General features: G+C 35.7%; 1 protein-coding gene across 1 annotated transcript in view; it reads left to right on the top strand.

Moving 5' to 3' along the window:
- LOC129225825 (uncharacterized) overlaps positions 1 to 19,276 on the top strand; it is a 68,617-nt gene that overhangs the window by 26,629 nt on the left and 22,712 nt on the right. The window contains exons 7-14 of the mRNA XM_054860339.1: positions 4,617 to 4,784; positions 7,339 to 7,600; positions 8,825 to 9,034; positions 10,423 to 10,590; positions 13,284 to 13,446; positions 14,951 to 15,024; positions 17,449 to 17,573; positions 18,746 to 18,932. Coding sequence (XP_054716314.1) covers positions 4,617 to 4,784; positions 7,339 to 7,600; positions 8,825 to 9,034; positions 10,423 to 10,590; positions 13,284 to 13,446; positions 14,951 to 15,024; positions 17,449 to 17,573; positions 18,746 to 18,932 — 1,357 coding nt within the window. The remainder of the gene's footprint in view (positions 1 to 4,616; positions 4,785 to 7,338; positions 7,601 to 8,824; positions 9,035 to 10,422; positions 10,591 to 13,283; positions 13,447 to 14,950; positions 15,025 to 17,448; positions 17,574 to 18,745; positions 18,933 to 19,276) is intronic.

Raw genomic sequence — 19,276 nt, 5'->3', positions numbered from 1 at the left:
AGAGAAATCAGAGGGATAAAAAGAAGCTTTATTAAAAAAGTAGCATGGAGAGCAATGCGATTGAAGGCCGAAACATCCCTGTGATGGGTGTCCAGCAAGAAATATCCGGTCTTTAGTAGGGGATATGATCTCCTCCGACTGCTAGGCAGGTTTCACAGCGTCTGCTCGTGCTGAGAATGAGGGTGTCAATGAGTTGTTGAAGCATTGCTGCCCATTCGTGTTGCAGCGTCAATCGAAGCTCCCGAATCGTTACTGGTGGTAAGTTACGAGCTGCCAAGCGTCTGCCTAGAAAATCCCATACATGCTCGATGGGATTCAGATCCGAAGATCGTGCCGGCCAATCCATACGTTCAATATCCTCACTCTCTAAGAGCTGTTCGGCAGCTACTGTGCGATGACATGGTGCATTGTCGTCCATGAAAAGGAACTGTGGACCCATAGCGACTCTAAAAAGACGCACATATGGAAGACGAATCTCGTTACAATAACGGGTCCCGTTGACTGAACCTGCGTCGAAGATGTGAAGGTCTGTACGACTACCAAGCATGATGCCTCCCCAAATGAGAACACCGCGACCTCCAAACCTGTCCCTTTCAATGACGTTCGAGGGATGATTGCGGCTTTCCCGCTCTCTCCAGATGAGTATGCGATGAGAATCGCTACTCAGACTGAATCTGCTCTCATCTGTAAAGAGTACTCGTCCCCATTCATTGTCTCTCTAATTTCGGTGTTCCCGGCACCACAGAGAACGCCTTCTCCGATGGGCAGGTGTTAGAGGTCGCCTGTGTCGTGAGTCTAGCGATTTCTCCCGCTTGTTTCTTCTGGCCTGTAAGACAATATACCGGTCATCTGCGGGTGTGGTTTCTCGTGGACGACCACTACTGAACTCCCGGATAGAAGTTCCTGTAGTTTGAAATTGTCTCCAAAGTCGTGAAACGATGCTGTGAGCTATTCCGAACTCTGCAGCCACACTTGTCACACTGTGGCCTTCCTCCAACTTCCCAATGATTCGACCTCGGGTAAAAGCATCCAGATGTCGTCTAACAGATTGATTATTCGCCATTTCTCGCTGAGGCAGCAACTCGGTGTGATTTTAATTGCTATACGGCGTGCAATCTCTTTGCCAGAAATACTGATCATACACCGACAACATGCTTTATACTACTCAGACACTCCCCCATTACGTCTGCCTGCATATCTGCGCATGTGCTACCGTACATCACCTTACTTAATCTCCTGATTGGTCTTTCTGTACGCTTTGCCTCTTCGTTCAGCTGATATGCTAATTTTTCGACTTCGTCCTTAATTTTTGCACACCAGTGTAATATACAAATTCAACAGTCCCATTCCCTCATTGCAGTTTTTAAAATCGTATTTTGTGTAACAAGAAACGTTCATGTTACGTAAGTGTTCATACACTGTAAAAAAAATTCGGAAACGTTTCTGAGTATATCGTGCAGCTGCGGTTCATAAAATTTTCAAAAACGTTTCTGAGTATTTCGGAATTCTCTTTCTGTAATGTCCGGAAACGTGTCTGAGTATTTCGGAATCCTCTTTCTGTAATGTCCAGAAACGTGTCTGAGTATTTCGGAATCCTCTTTCTATAATTTCCTGAAATGTTTCCGAGTATTTTGGAATCCTCTTTCTGTAATTTTCAGAAACGTTTCTGAGTATTTCGGAATCCTCTTTCCGTAATTTCCAGAAATGTTTCTGAGTATTCTGTGCAGCTGTGGTTCATGAAAGTTTCGAAAACGTTTCCGAGTATTTCGGAATTCTCCAAACAATTTTCAAAAACGTTTCTGAGAATTTCGGAATCCTTTTTCCGTGATTTTTTCTAAAAAATAATTCTTTTTTAATAGTATTGCATGCCATATCAGTTTCAATTCTTTCATATCTAAGAGCAATGAAACAAGCAATTTTAGAATCATTTGTGGATTTTTTTTTTCTGAATTTCTAATGACAAATAGCATGGTTAACAGCATAACATATGCACAGTTATAAATTTTTGAAAATTTATGAAATAATATAGTAGTTTCATTCATAATCACAAAATCGTCGGGGGAGGGAAGGGGAGTACTTTCTCAGAAGTGGGATTGTTTGTTAAACAATATTAAACTTCAGTTTTTCTCTCAATATTTTCAAGACAAAATTATCAACATATTGTATTTTTAATGCAGAACTTAAAAACATATCCTGTATCAAACTTGATAGCTTTTATTTTCGGATAAAATTTGACAGAACTTACCTACACTTTGCGTTCCGAAATTCGTTCACGTCAAGTCAATTTCTTTGACGAACAAAGTGTACCGAAAAGTACCAACAGAGAAATTGATGAATTTAAATATGACACCAAAGTCCCCCTGCTGGAACCATTCGGGTTTATTCCTCTGTTCTTGCCCTTTTCCAGTTTATCACAAATATAGATACTTAATCAAAATAGGTTACTGATTTAGAGTGTGCGCAAAATGCATTATATATTTTATTTATTAAAACATTGAACTCTATTACATGATTATTCCATTTCATATATACGAGAGTTCCCCCCCCCACACCATAAGAGTGATGGTGCACCCATAAAATGATATAAAGCGCCCCCCACCTTAAAAAAAGCAACCTCTTGAAAATGTCAATGGCACAGTCTGCGTGGTGAACGCCCCTCGTCTTCTCACCATATGTGCATTGCATATTAATAACATAGTATTTAAAAACTGATCATTTTTAAAACGATGAATGAAATAATATTACTTTTTATTTCAGCATGTAAATGCAGCTGTTCCATTTTTGCCACTGACTCATTCCTCCTGACTGTCCTACATTAAACTAGTATATCCACAAAGGAAATGTTATTTTCGGAACTAATGTCAAGGAATTTTTTAATTGTTAACCACATTTAACAAAATGAATAAGCAGATGAATTAATTTCATAACTATGTTCTTACTAATAAATAACATGGTCATTTTCTAATGGTATAAATATTTTTGAATGAATGAATAAATTATAATAAAAAAAGATAAATTATACCGGCACATTTTTTGTGAAGCATATTATTACAATACTAGAAAATATTTGCATTACCATATTTCTAATGAATTAAACAATTGATTTTCTTTTTCTTTTTGAACCAAAATGTATGTACATCCAAGTATTTCGAAATAACTTTTCTGTGATTGCTTCTCAAATATAAATCTTACTTCTTTTGCGTAATTAATCAGTTTCAGTTGGTTACAACAAATAGTACACCGCGCACATAGGTATGTAGGATAACTTTAAATTAATTCGATAAACCCAAAAACAGTTACAATTGGAGCCTCATCAAATGCAAATCAACAAAATTATAAATGTATATAACAACATGTTTTAAAATATTCATTAATACTTACAAGTGAACATGAGCGGAAGAAAATCTAAGTACCTCTATTACAACTGAATAAGTAATCCAAAGGGTTTCGTTTCATTAAGTATAAACACGGGTGTTAAAACTATTCACGCTTGAACACACAATATATATCTAATTATGGTCGCATTGGAAATTGTAAAGAAGCAAATGGTTATTAACTAACTTAATAGCTGCGTACATCGTCTAAAAAATCAAGGGCAGTCCAAAATGCAAAGGCGTAAAATTAGTTTCGACACATTTTACTACTCTCTAGACATGAAATAACAAGCATTCCAATGCTACACAGTTGCTGACTGCAGCAACCATAGATAAGAAAAAAAGAAGTTCTCGTTATTTCCGACTCATTGGCGCTTGTGTTGGAAGGATGAAATAGGTTTCGAAGCGTTGCGTCATCACTTCCGCTTCTAGATATCTTGAAATAACAAAAAGCTTTCTGAATATTGAGGAGTTCGCTATTGGAGGAAGGATTCCTACTATTTCGGAAACGTTTCCGATATATCCAGAAACGTTTCCGAAATTTGTTACAGTGTATGGTGTATTGTATTTTAAATATACTTCAGTTTGTGACTCTCGATGAGCGAATGGACCAGAAGAAAACTACTTTTATGTACATTGAGCTGCAGTGGTGTAGTTGGGGGAAAATGTTTGGGAAACTTACCTTGTGAGGTTTCGAGGGACTTACCAAAAGAGAAAGTGGTTTGAAGCAAATTTGCATTACATTTGCATTATTTTTAAACTAGAAAAACAGCTAGATCAGAGGACCCCCCCCCCAACTACAGCGCTGTTGAGCTGTAAATTAATGCCAGTCTGTTGGAAATGCAATATTTAAAGAGCATTAAAACAATATATTTACTTCTTGCAAACTTATATTTTAAAGATTTTCGCTCTAAGTTTGTTTTTCAAACATACATATTCTTTTTACTGTATTTCGTGTGACAAAGACTCATCTAGTAATAGTAAATGTTACCTTTGTATCTCAAAGATTAATTCATATGCAGAATACGTAAGAGATGCTACTTCTTGAAAGACTTTTAATGTTTATGTCTATGAATATTTGAGTTATAAGCCTTCTAGTTTAATATTTCAAAATATTGTTTAAATAAAGTCGAGATACTTGACTACATTTAAACAATATTTTGCAATAAATGCCACTATTATTATTAGTTTGTGTTACTTTTGTTTTGAAAACAATGCTAAATTTTTGCTTTGGTATTGCAGACGCTCCTGGATTTGGGTTCCTCCCCAAACTACAAGGACCTGCGAGGCCTGACCGCTCTCTACTACTCGGTGGTCTACAACAGCAACCCCCAATTAACGGAGATGCTGCTACACGACCACGCCATGATCGGGACGGCCGATCCGCATGGCTGGCAGGAAGTACATCAGGTTAGATTAAAACTCTATTGAGTTTGACCGTAATCTTAAAAGGCGAAGTCATTTAATAGTGATGAGAATTTTGTTTACCATTAATTTCAGCATGTATGATATAAAAATTCATTTTTAGAAAAGTCGAAACGTTACTTCTATTGTATTACGGATAAATAAACGTATCGCTGGTTTGGAAGAAGAGTGCAACATTAAGAAATTTTTAATTTTCTTTTTTTTTTTCGATTAAAGCGCTTCAAATGACGTTATCTTCTTTGGAAAATAATGACACATTTTTTGTTCTAATATTAACCACTGGGGAGCACAGTAAATTTACTTTTCTTAATGGAAATGTCCTGAAGAGTAAAATTTCAAACGCTTCTCCTGTAAAATTTCATTTTTTCGTATTGTGGCACTCTTCTTCCAAATGAGCGATGTTCTCAAAAATTTGGAAAATTCTGAAAAATGTCTGATTTTTTAATGAAAAGAGAAAACCTTTAGGAAAATAAAACTATCAATAAACCAATACAATTACATACTTTATTAATTATGAATAAAAATTATTTCTAAATGCGCTTTTTATTGACGTAAAAGTACATGTAGGAAAAGGTTGCTACGATTGAGACGGTTGCTTCATTGAGCCACCTCCATTATTTTCTAGTTACCGTCAAGAGGTGCTATATGTTGCTTTTTAGTGTTCTAAGTTTTGCTTGAAAGCGACCTTCTTGATAGTGTGTTGATCCAAACTCAAGCAACATCCTTGTTCCTGAAGGTACTATTTTAATACTTTTCTTCTAATTTTTCAATCTGAACCACTATATGTATATATATATATATATCAGTGAAATGTTCATAGTGTTTCAGTTGCAGCTAATATTATTGAACTCTGTGTTAAATTAGCATTAATTTGTTGTTTGATTTGTTATGACCGAAAAAATGAAGCTATGACATAACATCTGCTAGTTGTGTGCAATGAATTGACTTCAGTTGCCTTGAATGGGACTGTGCTCTATTCCAAGGAACCGTAGCGAAGCTAATTTTTTTTATCTGTTTTATAAAATGTCGTTGTATCTGATTCAGTAAAACTATCAGGATAGTAATAATATATAAAATCAAATAATGATCTCGTTTTTTTCTCATAAAAATATTTTATTAGTTTAATTTTAATGCAAATCGGAATGCCCTTAGTTAGTTTTTTCTGAAGAATATGTGAGTATAGGTCTAATAAAACCGTTAGAAATTAAATTTCGTTGTCCTTTGAATAAAATTATGATTTAATGCTGTTCAATCCATAGAAGCATCTATTGGCAGGACTAATTCTACTCCACATTTCAGAAGTAATATTGTCATTAATGTTACTTTCAGAGCCCATATAAATAAAACTGTTATCTTTTTCAAACTTATAAGTACAAATTTGCAGGTCAGTACCAGATTCTGCTACCTTAGCCGGCATTTCATGTATTTAGTCTTTCCCTGGTTGTCATTTTTTCTGCTTTCCTTTCCAGGGCTAGGAATGCACATTTTAGGTCCGGAAGAGTTCTTGAACTATCATTCGTAAATTCGAAAATTTGCACAGATTTAAATAATATGGTTCCGTTTTCTCTAAAACAATATTAATGAGTAGACATTCCAGCGCATCACCTTATCTAACTCCATTTCTAATTTTCATTGGAACAATGGAACGCCTTGGATTTCAACCTTTTTTTACTGATCGCAAGATTGGTAGATCTTATAAGCTTGTCAGAGATATCAAATTCTTACATAGCTTCAATAAGTAACTTTCTATCTATGCAATCATAAGCAATTTTAAAATAAACAAAAAGATGATTAGTTACATTAACAAATTTATTTGTTTTTTTTTTTTTTTTTACAGAATCTGTGTGATTTTAAGAATATTTGATCAGTAACAGATCTTCCCTTTCTGAAACCGTACTGATAAAGCCGGTTTCAGAAAGTTACTTATGAAACCGTTCAATAAGTAACTTTCTATCTATGCAATCATAAGCAATTTTAAAATAAACAAAAAGATGATTAGTTACATTAACAAATTTTTTTTTTTTTTTTTTTTTTTTTTTTTTTTTTTTTTTTACAGAATCTGTGTGATTTTAAGAATATTTGATCAGTGACAGATCTTCCCTTTCTGAAACCGTACTGATAATCACTGATAATGTTTTCCGCTATAAAACGAAATATTTGAAAAAAAATTTTGAAGCCGGGATCTTAAGATGCAAAATTCCACTAGGAATTTTTAGCTAAGAGTATCCAAGACTTGGGTGCAACGATGTTCCTGCAGCTTGTAAATCTCGAATGGGGTAAATTTGGAACTCATGAACTTGGTTGCAAGAGACCAGCGTCTAACATGAGGTCATCCTGCTGGCATGTCACTGTTCATCAATGTGACCCCTAAACCTATTTTTTCTTGCTGTATGTACTTTGAGCATCAACAGCATTGGTGTTGAAATTTAAAGTACAGGCTTTTGCATTTCATTTATACATTTTTTTATTTTTTTTAAACGGCAAATTCTAATGTACAAATCCACTTCCAATGTGTGAACAGTTTTTTCCCTGCTCCTAGGCATGCAAGTATGGACTGGTGCAACATCTGGAGCATTTACTATTCTACGGTGCTGATATGAATGCGCGCAACGCCTCGGGCAACACACCCTTGCACGTATGTGCCGTCAACGACCAAGAAAGCTGTGCCCGGGTGCTACTATTCAGGGGCGCTGATAAGGGCGCCCTCAACTTTGCCAACCAGACACCTCACCAAGTGGCAGTCATCGCCGGGAATCTCAGACTCGCAGACATCATCCATAATCACAAGCCAGAGGACGCCGGTGAGTGGTTTCTCATCATTATTGGTGGTTCACGGTAAGCTACGTTGATGATATTGTGAGTGGTAAACCAGGTTACTTATTGCGTTCTTTATTCAGTAATTACGTTTTCGAAAACGAAAATAAATTATGTACCTAATACAGTAAAACCTGTAAAGCTGACTATCTGTCTAAGTTACCGCTTTTTTCAAATACAGAATTAGTCCTATATCACATAAATCAACCTCTATAAGTTGACCGACCACCTGTCTCACTTGCTGTCTAACTTAAACCATTGCACCACAAGTGGTCAACTGACACAGGTTTCATTGTACCGTAAGAAAAGGAGTCGTTACTAAAAAAATCAACTAAAAACGCAAGATTTCAAAAGAAAGCTATTTTAAACTGAAATATATTTGTGGATCACTGAAATATCATTACAAAACTTTCCATCCAACGAGTTCCATCTTTTTATTTAACCTAAAAGACGCTAATATTTAAACTATTTGTCATCGCTTAAAGCACACTTTTAAATGTACTGTTCCCAAGATATTCGTAAATTATAAAAAGATATTGTGACTGATATAACGGGCACAATGATCAGACTGCCAGGAAACAGTAGAATTTGTGCTTTCTTACGTTTCTTTTGTCCTATTACTTCGGTCAGGAATATACTGATTTTCTTTTTTCAATGTCATTGAGAACACATGATTTCTTAAAGGTGGCCATTTGGCCCTTAATACATGGCCTGTCCGATCTGCAAGAGATGTTCTAGGAAAAAAAGTTTTAATTTGTACCAAAATTACCAAAACATATTTATCGCAGGCTCACAGGAAGAGTTTTACGTGCAAATAAGAAAGATAAATTCTGTTAACGTGAAAAAGAATGGCATAGCTTTGAAAAATGAGCAAATAATTCTTTTTACAAACGTGAGTTGAAAAAGAATGGCATAGCTTTGAAAAATGAGCAAATAATTCTTTTTACAAACATGAGTGTCCAAATTGGAATCCATTTTCGTACAGTTTTTCCATGTAAGCACCTTCCTCAAACTAATGTTTCATGAGTATCAACTAATTACCACGCAATGTTTCAATCTCTTTATTTCCCTCTCTCACTCCTTGAAGACACAACTCCCCCTCCGCTGCGCCTCCCGCTGTTACATAACCACGAAATTCCGCCGATCGGGCAGGCCTTGTATAGCATCCCGGTAGGCTTTGGTTTGACACGCCTGTCTGTCTGTCTCCGCAGTTCCATACCGGGAGGCCCCCCGCTACAACCCGCGCCGGCGGACGAGCGGCGCCGCCACAATGGGCACCACGGGCCAGAACCACAGTGACCCCCGCCTGGAACTGGTTCCGAGCGGAGGAAAACCCCCCTCCCCCTGCCCTTCCAACCACTCCCTGCCGCACCTCCCGCAGGGGGAGGAGGACGAGGATGCCACGTCTAACCACGCCGCCGGTAAGTAAATCCTCCTTCCACTCGGGAGAGATACACCGTCCCTCACCTCTCATTCCACATCCCCCACCACCATCACCAACAGAAACCACCTCAAAATACAACACTACAGAGAACACATATATCCGAAGAGATTCTAAACACAGTACCATCATGTTACAAGTTGCAAGCATAAAGTAGCTTTAATCCCGGCTGGGTTTCAAAGAAGGTTTACAGTCCTATGCGTCAATCCCCGAGGAAAATTACTTAAATAACGTATTTTGTGGTATAAAGTGCTGCCCTCTTGGTCTTCACTGCAAAAAAGAAAAGATCTATCCTTTTTTCTGTGTTAGTGCTAAGGTTCAGTTCCGATAGTACTTTTCTTTCACTGTGACACCCACAGTTCTTCCAAAACTTCATCATTTACAGCATGATAGCTTAGCAATGCCATTGGATTGAATGGCACGGGTTAACTGGCCTAGTGCTGCGCACGTGAGGAGTTTTCGAAAATGTTTTGCTAAATTCTGGTGGGTTTATTTGAAAAGTTCTTGGGGGTGCCAGCAGTTTGAATTTTTTACTGTTGCTGTTTATTACTTAGTACAGCCAGGTCGACGCTTGAAGTAAGTTTTCACTAAAACATTTTCTGGAACCTTACTCCATAAAATCGGTGGCAGCATAGCTGCCTCCACTGCTCTAAAGTACTTAATGTAAGATAAGTGGTGTAAAGTTTCACGTCCCTTGTGTAAGATTGCACCATGGTAATGTAACTCATAACGTTTCACGAATTTATATGTTTGGTTACACCAGAAACTTCCGTACGCTTACAGAGAAATTGTTTGAAATTTTACACAATAGCAATAATTGAATTTTCATTTGATTTTCCGACGGTTACCCATTTTTAAGTGCAGATTGACCTATATTTCAAGTTAAGTATTTTATGGTTTAAATTATTCAAATATCTTAAATAATCAAGTAATAATTTCCGTCTATACTTTCGAAGTTGAAAGTATAAAAGTTAATTACTAAGTTACAATACTCGAAATTTCGTTGTAAGAGGTTTAAAAATCAGCAATTTCACGAAACCCCATTTTGTTGTCTTCTTTACAGCTTTGTAGTTTTCAATCTTTCGTTCATTCAATTCAAGATCATTCTTTCTCACAATCAATATACGCCAATCAAATTGCATTGGAATTTTCGTACAAAGTATGACAAACGCTTCTAATAAATTAAGGCGCATCTTAACACGAATAATGCTATAAAATATCAATAAATAAACAATTCATTAACTGTCGTCAATGATTACTACTTAAAAGAGGCCTTTAATGACGGCATGCCGTCATTAAATTGTCCTAATGGTACAGAATATTCTTCAAGAAGGATAACAAACTGAATTTCTGCTTTGTTTTCAGAAGGTGCCGAGACGGGTGCTAATGCAGGCGCCAACAGCAGTGGTACAGACTCCAGTCCGTTCGACTCTGCAAAGTCCACCCCTCTCACTGAGTCGGTGTGCGTGTGTGTCGAAGAGTACAACCCCTCTACATCTGGTCACTTGCAGCTCGCCAAGGGAGACCTCATAGAAAGTAAGAGCTTCCCCCCAAAAATGTTTTTGTTTTGTTTGGTTGTTGGGACTTAGCAAAAAATATTTTTTCTAAACAAAGGGAGAGCACAGATTGTTCTTTAAACTGATGCACCTTTTCTTTTATCCAAAAGTCTCATTCATTTGATACATTTTAGATCTGTAAAAATACAATTTGGTATCATAGCGAGAGTTAGTTCTCACTTTTTCTTAAACAGAATTTTTCTCTAAAAACAAATGCGGTTGAAACTTCTGCACACACTATCATAAAGTGTTTTAAGATTCTTAGTCTTCTTCTACCAGTTTTACTTGCTTCATTTTTATTGGTCACCTCTTATGTTGATAGTTTCAGTGTTTATTTTATAATAAAATATCTGTACCCGTCATGCGTTGCGGTTATGCTCAAGGAAAGAAAGTTTTTATTTCTGTTTATTGAAGTGCTGCTGGATGTGCAATATTTTTTGCTTTCCCATCTGGTGCACACCCTAATAAATCAGAAAGTTTTCCGTGGTGTGCGTTGGCTTCATTCCATGCGTAAAGAATGGATTTACCATATTTAATCAAGTGTTGATGATTGTCATTGCAAAGGACACTCGCAGCGAAAGCTTCAAACATTTGAATTCAAATTACACATTTGTTGGTGTCATTGAAGTGCGTGGCAATAATCCCAAGGATTTTCACCAAATTCCCTGTTAAGAACTGTAGCATCGTTGATGTTGTTCATCCTTTCATTGAACGTCTGGTGCCGCAGCAAAGTCGTGGTGAACTCATATTTTAAGGAAGAGTGAATGACACGGCATTTTTCATGTAAAATCTATTGCGTTATGCTTGGCAAGTTAAGTAGGTTAAAGATTTCAGTTTCATAACTGTCACTTTATTACTGTATTGATGGACTGATACGTTGTCATTTGATCCTGATATTTCATTTTAAATGCTGACATTGATGGCATCGACATCATTGCTATTGGCAGCTTGTGTAGTACATTCATTGAACCACCAATAATTTTGATTATTCTAATTAATGATTGAAATGCTGTGAAGACCATTTCCTTTGCAGTAGATGTAATTTTGGAGCAATTTCCAGGTAATACGAGTATGCTACATTGTATAGATTCGTCAGTTTCTATCTTCTCATTCCCAATATGTAGCAATTGTTTTACAAGATGCATAATTTTGTAGTTGTTCACTCATATTAGGTCTTCAAAGTCAATTTATAAACGAATTCCTGTGAAACTGATGATTTCAGACGCGCATGAAGTTCATCAGCGGATGTTGAACGTTGTATAAGTGGTAGAGCTTTTAAAAACCAATATAGTTACGGAAAAGCTAACTTGAAAGAGTTGTAATGCTGTGATTAGGATCTGCATAACCTTCACAATGCTTCTAGATTAGATTTTCCGTAATTGCACATAAGAAAATGACAGCGCAACCGAAGAAATTTTGATTTCGTATGAAATCTCGTTTAGTTCAGTGAAGTGCTTCTCTTGCTTTTAGAACTATATATGACATTTACATCATATAATGAGTTGACATGATAGTTGTAATTTACCCACTCCAGAGTGTTTTATGATATCACATGTTGGCGTTTGTCGTGAACCAATGCATGGAAAATAGTTTTATAGAGATTACCGATATAAATCTTAATAATAACTAGACGTAGGAGTCTGTGATAATCTCAACAAACATTGTCAAAGTCAAGCTAACAGTGAGTTTAGCATGATTCTTCCGGTTAGAATATTTTGCAAGATGCACCCAAGCTGTTGCAAAATAGCTCTTAGTTCATGAAGCTTTCTTACTTCTTTTTTACGCTGAAGTTTTATCTTTCTTGATTGCTTTAGTTGAAAAAGAATATTTTTAAGAAAGTACTCTCTTAGTAAAATTTTCTAAAAATTTTGCACTTCGTTTTTGCGTATTTTTGAAGATAAGGTGTAACTGAACGAAAAATATTTAAGCATTTAGCAAAATTTGCACTTCAATAATTTGTAGTTGATAATCATTAGTCGCCGCAACATCGTGATTCGGTTACTGGTAGGTAAAAGATATTATGCTAAAGCCAATGATGCAAAAATTGATGGTTTGTTATTCGAGCTAATAAGGGTGAAAGAATTAAAATCAAATATGCTGATTTTTTTCCTTGAGTGCTTTCCCAAATGCTCGTTTCCCTAATAATGTTTCATGTTATTTGCAATAATGTATAAAATAATTAGGGGAACGCTTCTACCATACTGAGGTACTGTGAAATATTTATCGTAAATTTCTTGATACGGACTTAATTCAAGGAAATCAACGAATAAAATTAATAATGAACCTTTTTGGAAAATTTAAGATCAACCAAAAAGAGAGGTTCACTTTGTGGGGGAGAATGGGGCTGGTTGTGACAGGGGTAGTTTGTTACAGCGGCTGAACAAATAATGTTACATAATAGAATTTAAAATAGACAAACAATCATGCCACCAAACGCCATCACGTAGCACGATTCATTGACAGTAATACTTTTATGAAAGAAGTTATAAGAAGGCACTGTCAAAACTGCATGTTTGTAACACAAACCAGTCTGATCTCCCCAGCCAAAGAACGAAATTTCAATTCTACAAGCAACGCACGCAAGCGGCAAAAAAGTTTAAGATATTTTGGAATTTTGTTTCACTTATAATTTTACAAGTTTTCAAAAATCTCATCCGCAAAAATGTTGTTCAGTTCTAGCAGTTAGCGGCAGTGGTTATTTGGAGGGACGTCGCCGGGACGGAGAGGAGGGCCTTTTTCCTGCCATATGTATCCAAGAAATCCGGTGCGATAACACCCTCCCACCCGCCAGGATAGGGAGAAACAGGAACAACCTAAACGCCAGAAAATGGAAGACGTGAGTATATTGTTAGACACTCGTATTTGTTTCTTCTATTCATTTTAAAATTTTAGAACATTATTTTTTTCTTTAATAAAGAAAATACAAATCTTTATCATTGTATATTTTTAAAAGTGCGTAACTGCATAAAATAATCACACATAATATTAGAGAGGAGAGCATTGTCCAAGTTTTTTAAGTTTGAGATGGAGCACCTTAAATCATTTGAAATGCTCTTTTGATCACAAAAATGGCGTTATTTTTTCTGTATCATCAAAATTGCGAACACTCAAGCATTTTAGTTGTTTTGTGTTACGTTGGGTGAACGGAGGATTCAGAATCTCATTTTATCTCTAACTTGGCAATACATCACCAAATCGGCAGAACGATGCACTGTCGGGAAAAGATAAAATGGAGGGAGTGAAGACTTTCATTCGTGAAACAAAGACAAAAAAACCACGTGACAGGTTGTAAAGCAAAGCATGGAAGAAATCAGTTTTTTTTTGCTAGTTTCATGCAAAACATGTCGACTATTCGTCGTTGTTGTCGTGATTTTGGGGTTTTTTTCCCCCAAGCTTTTGCTAAGCCAATGATTGAACTTGTTCCCTCCATTTACTGATTTCTGCTCAAAGATGCAGTGGCGTACCCAGGGGGTGGGCTGATAGGGCTACAGCCCCCCCCCCCCCCCGTAATTTTCAAAATTAATTATAAAAATTATAATAAAGAACAAGTTTTTTTTATGATGTATTTTTAAAATCTTACATTCGTATTGATATCAGAAAAGCGATACATGAACTTTTCTTAGCTACAGTTCATAAGTATCCCCCCCCCCCCAGCTCAAAGACTTTCGAGCTCAGCCCCCCCCCCCCCTCCCGAACTGATTTGTCTGCGTACGCCGCTGCAAAGATGTATGCAACAAGATCCTCACAGAGCCTGCATAGGAAATTTTAGCCTTCAACGACAGGGATCTCCAAACTCTTTTACTCAAGGGTCATAGTGTAAATTGTTGGTGGTGAGGTGGGCGAACAGTCCAAAATTATTTCAGTTTGGATGATCTCGTTAATGCTAATCAGCCTCCTCCCCATGCGCCTACGGTTTTGTTTTTAAATTGAGTGCTCAGAGGTGGTGACAATATAGATGTCTCATTGGCTAGGTCATGTCCTGCGCCTGTAGATGGGTGTTCGTTTTACCTATTCAGCCGTCATTTACCAGAGACTGCAGTACCTCCTACAATTCATTTGAATTGCAAATTGAACAGATTGCTTTGCGTAAAGGCGCACATTTTTCGAGCGAAAAAAATTAAATAAGTTTTTTGTAAGATTAGTATGCAGTGAATAATGCTACGATGTGATTGAACTATTAAGCAGTTTCGCATGGTAGCAATGAAATTGTATTTTATTTTGTATTTTAGTTGTGTAAGCTTCAGATTTTTGAGGTCCAGTATACTATACTTTTTGGGTACATTTTAATGATTTAGCTCGATAAACTAAAACATTTATTTTGTATCTTCTTATGTTTGCAGCTTCGGGGAGCCTAGAACTGTTATTCTTCACAAAGGAAAAAAGGGCTTTGGATTTATTCTTAGAGGTGCAAAAGGTAGTTTTTGTTCTCAATTTATTTGGAATTTCAATGTTTAAGCGTCCTCATATTGTCAGTTTTTGAATGCTTAACAGATTAACAATAACACAAACAATATTTTCACTTTACAGAATATAAATATTCAGTTAACCTCAAATGTTTTTTATACACTTCAGAATTTGAAAGCCTTATCCTTGATTATGTATAGCTGTTAAATACTCCAGAAGTTTAAAATAGAACTATAAGTTAGTAAGGCTTTTTAAAAACTTATAAGGTGAAATTTTAAATGTTAAGCAAAATTTAATTATATTTTGACAATAAAATAAAGAGTTTAACTTGAGATTTTCGCATAAGCTATTTTTTTTTAAATTTCGTTAATGAAGCATTAAAACCAAATAAGTAATTTTTTTTCAACATCAGCAATCGTTAAATATGTAATCGTTCAGAATAAAAAAAAAAAATAGCTGAATATTACATTTTACAATGCAATTTAAAATGCTACATTTGAAATTCAATTAGAGAAACGAAAAGGTGCGACCTTAATGATTAAATTTGATCAAGAACTTCTAATTTTAAATTTCTGGAAGAATTGAAGGGCTCGCGGGAAGAATGTGTATGCCACATGAGTTTTTTCTGGTAGCCCAATTTCCAACTTTTGTAAACTTCTACAAATACTTTTTATAGATATTATACATTCTATATTCTGCAATACTAAAACTAGATACGTGTTTCTGACAATGACATAATCCATTGTCATGTTTATTTCAATTAGCAAAGCAGCATTTAGAACAAAAAAAAAAAAAAAACTCATTTTTTTTTTCAAAAGTGCGGCAAAAGTGTAGTTCTTGCCCCGAACCCTTCAGTTAAATTGTCCTCATCAAAAAGTACCACAGCAAGAAAAGTGGCCATAACATAAGGAAACAAAAACAAGAGTAATGAGCTAGCACTTTTGCATAGGCAGTAAGGACAAAAAAACGCCACTGTGGTAGGAAAAATATATCTCTCAAACAATTTGTAGCCTCTTTTTCATAAAACTAAGAAACACAAGTTAGAGATAGAGAAATGTGTGCCTGTCAGTCCACATGTTCGCCAGACCGACCTGTACCATCACTTCCTACAAGAAAGCACTAGTTCCGTCACGTGACAGCAAGAGGCTGACGGAGAAGAAATATCGCAATGCAAATCGCTTTAATTTATGTTTCTAAAAAGACTAATGCTATCATTTTGAAAACTAGTTCACCAAACATATTAACACACATCAAGAGAGAAATACAGTTTGTTTTCAAGTTAGGGCTCTTTCTTTCTTTTTTTCTCCTGGAAGATACTCACTTTTCGGCGAACAATTTCTGTCAAATAATGTAAACAAATTTCAAGAAAGAAAATTGAGAAGCGTAGATATTAATAAACATTATTTTTTTTTCGTACTTTTCTAAAGAACACATACATTAATTTTCATTTCCTCAATAGTATATTATCGAGAACATTCGTTAACATTTCCTACCTTATCCGATGATTATTTAAATTTTTTTTAGAAGAATAGTCAACATAAATTCGGTCAAAATTAGATGATAAAATTATCTTAAGCATAACTTCTCCCCTATAGTAAACATGACTTCCTTCGAATTCCCAAATGGCTTTTACCATATGGAATGGAAAAATGGCCGTCGATACTTAGTGTGAAAGCGCCGGTAAAAAAGCTTTTGACTTGGAAAACTTTCATAAAAGGATATCTTTATTTTATTGTATCAAAGCCAAAGGTATTTTTTCAATAAGTTTTTTTCCGAAAAATTTACTCCTCGTTAATATTAGCATACGTACCTGATAAAAAGAAATCTCGAAAAAACTTTTATAACTTAAATTCTTAATGTATCGTTACATATAAATGTTTTTGGCGTTATGACTTCGCAAATTTTACTGTATTAAGGTGAAAGCATTCAAGTGTGGTGCTGCACAAGCTCTCCGAACTGAGAATAACTCGATAAGAATTTTGGGAGGAAATATCGATTGAAGAGGAGGAGTTGCTTTGCTTTATGAAATGATGAGTAATTCGACAGTGAACGCGGTAGCAATTCGAGAACTTTTAAAATTAGTGTCTGTAGGAGAAATTTAAATTTTTTTATCATAAAAATCAGTAACACTACAGTTAGAATTTTGGCCTTGAAAAATCAAGACGCTTAATTTAAGGTTTAGTAATAACGTATTGATCGCATATAGATGTTAATGAACTTTATCTGGAGTGTTCATTACATTGAGGAAGTATTTTAACGCATCAGCAACGTACATACCCCAATCTTCATGGCATAGCTGGATTATATTATTTATTTTTGCAGTTTTCTAAGTCACCGAAGTGGTAACAAATCCCTTTCTATGCTATGTATTTCTTTACTTTATTTTCGATTCGTTTTATTTTAATTAATTTATTGATTAATTTATTCATGACAGCAACCAGCCCTTTAATGGAAAGGCAACCTACGGAGTTCTGGCCGAGTCTACAGTACCTAGATGACGTCGACAAAGGAGGCGTAGCTGAGATGGCTGGACTCAAGAAAGGTGATTTCCTACTGGAGGTGAGTACAGAGAATATGAACATTCCTGGAATTAACTAATTTGATCCATAGTCTACGTATGAAAACACATTTCCTTCAGGGAATCAGAAGTTAAAAAAAATCCAAGTTTATGTTTAAGCCTCACCTTGCAACCGGTTTTGGCTAGTTTTCATTGTATGTACATGTATGTAATATGGGGAACTAATTTACAGCATTCTTTAATTCACACACATATGAAAAAAATGTCAAAAAGAATTACATTTTTTGGATAGTACAATACTAAAAATTGTATCTTTCCATAATTCACCTCCAAAATTGAAGGTTCCACTTTACGCCACATCTCAAGAAAGAAACTTTTGTGTTGCATGAGGTTCATAAATTAGCTTTGATACTTTTGATTGCGTATCCTGCAATCTTACAATTTCTAGAGGTGACGTGCTAGTGTCCAAACTTGCGGTACCTCGCGATTTCCGTACATATTTCCCTCCTATTAAAAGCGTAGGTCATTTTTAGTGTCATTAAAGTGTTCTACTGTTTTTTGACAATATTGTCTGTACGTTATATATATATATAAAATAAATCAACAAAACACGTCGTGTGTCAGATCGTAGCTTGCAAATATACTTTAAGTAGTTTGTTCAGTGATTTGAAGAATTCTTCAATGTGTAAAATTCAATACTGTTTTCATGCTCCTTTGAACTGTCCACGGACAAAAAAATTGTCGTGGGAATGAACAACTATAAAACGTAAAAATTATAGATATCATGCAAGGATGAATTCATGAATTTTCTAGTACTGGAACGTCAAAGAAAACTAATGGAATCCAAAGTCGTGACCAATTTACCACTGTGAAAGGGGAATTTATTTTCCCCTAAAAGTATTACTGGGATGGCGTTTCGGCACGAATTCACCCCTGCATACAACTCACACAGGGGTCACGACTTCTCTTTTCTACGTTGAAAAACTAACTTTAAAATGAAATTTTGTGACAAAACTTGATTTCTACAGCTTAAATCAAGTAAAGAAGATAGGTTAACGGGCAACAAATATTGAATCAAAGTAATAAAGTCATTAAAGGCATACTTTTTTAAGAGTTGGGAACCAAATTAATCGCGTTATCCAGTATTTATTTGTTACTTCTTCAGATAATCTTGTGAAGATTTCAAAACTCTAACAGTATTTCTCTGTTGCAGATCAATGGACAGGACGTGTCCCAAGCATCTCACGAGCGAGTTGTAGCCATCATCCGACAATCTGGAGATTTGGTTTCGATGACTGTGGTCACCGTCATTCAGCAGACCACCCTTCCGCCCACGGAAAAACCTCAACTAATAAACAGGCAGTGTGCCACTCTGCCGAGAAAGCTATCCACCAAGAAAGGTGGGTCGTAGTTTTTGAGAGTCTATCATGTAACTATTATGCTGGTTGATGGGAGAGATTAATGTGCACATATAATCCGGTTGCAAGAGTTGTCTATAAAAACCTTCAATTGTAAGCGATTGTTTATTTTACAACCCATGTTGACGCTAAAGTACAATACATTCTGTTTTTCTTTCTTTTTTTTTTTTTTTTTGCAAAAATCGATTGCGCTCTTTGTCTACGTTTAAATGAGATAAAAATGCCATCCTGTGTTTTAACACCGTGCTTACTTCTTTAGATCTTTAATCAGATGGTAATAGGTATGGAATGAAAAATATTAGAAATGCGCTCTCATCTTCAGGACT

This window comes from Uloborus diversus, chromosome 7, assembly GCF_026930045.1.
Source record: "Uloborus diversus isolate 005 chromosome 7, Udiv.v.3.1, whole genome shotgun sequence".
NCBI lineage: Eukaryota > Metazoa > Arthropoda > Arachnida > Araneae > Uloboridae > Uloborus > Uloborus diversus.
The sequence above is the reverse complement of the archived record's forward strand: the minus strand, read 5'-3'. Positions and strand labels throughout refer to the sequence as shown.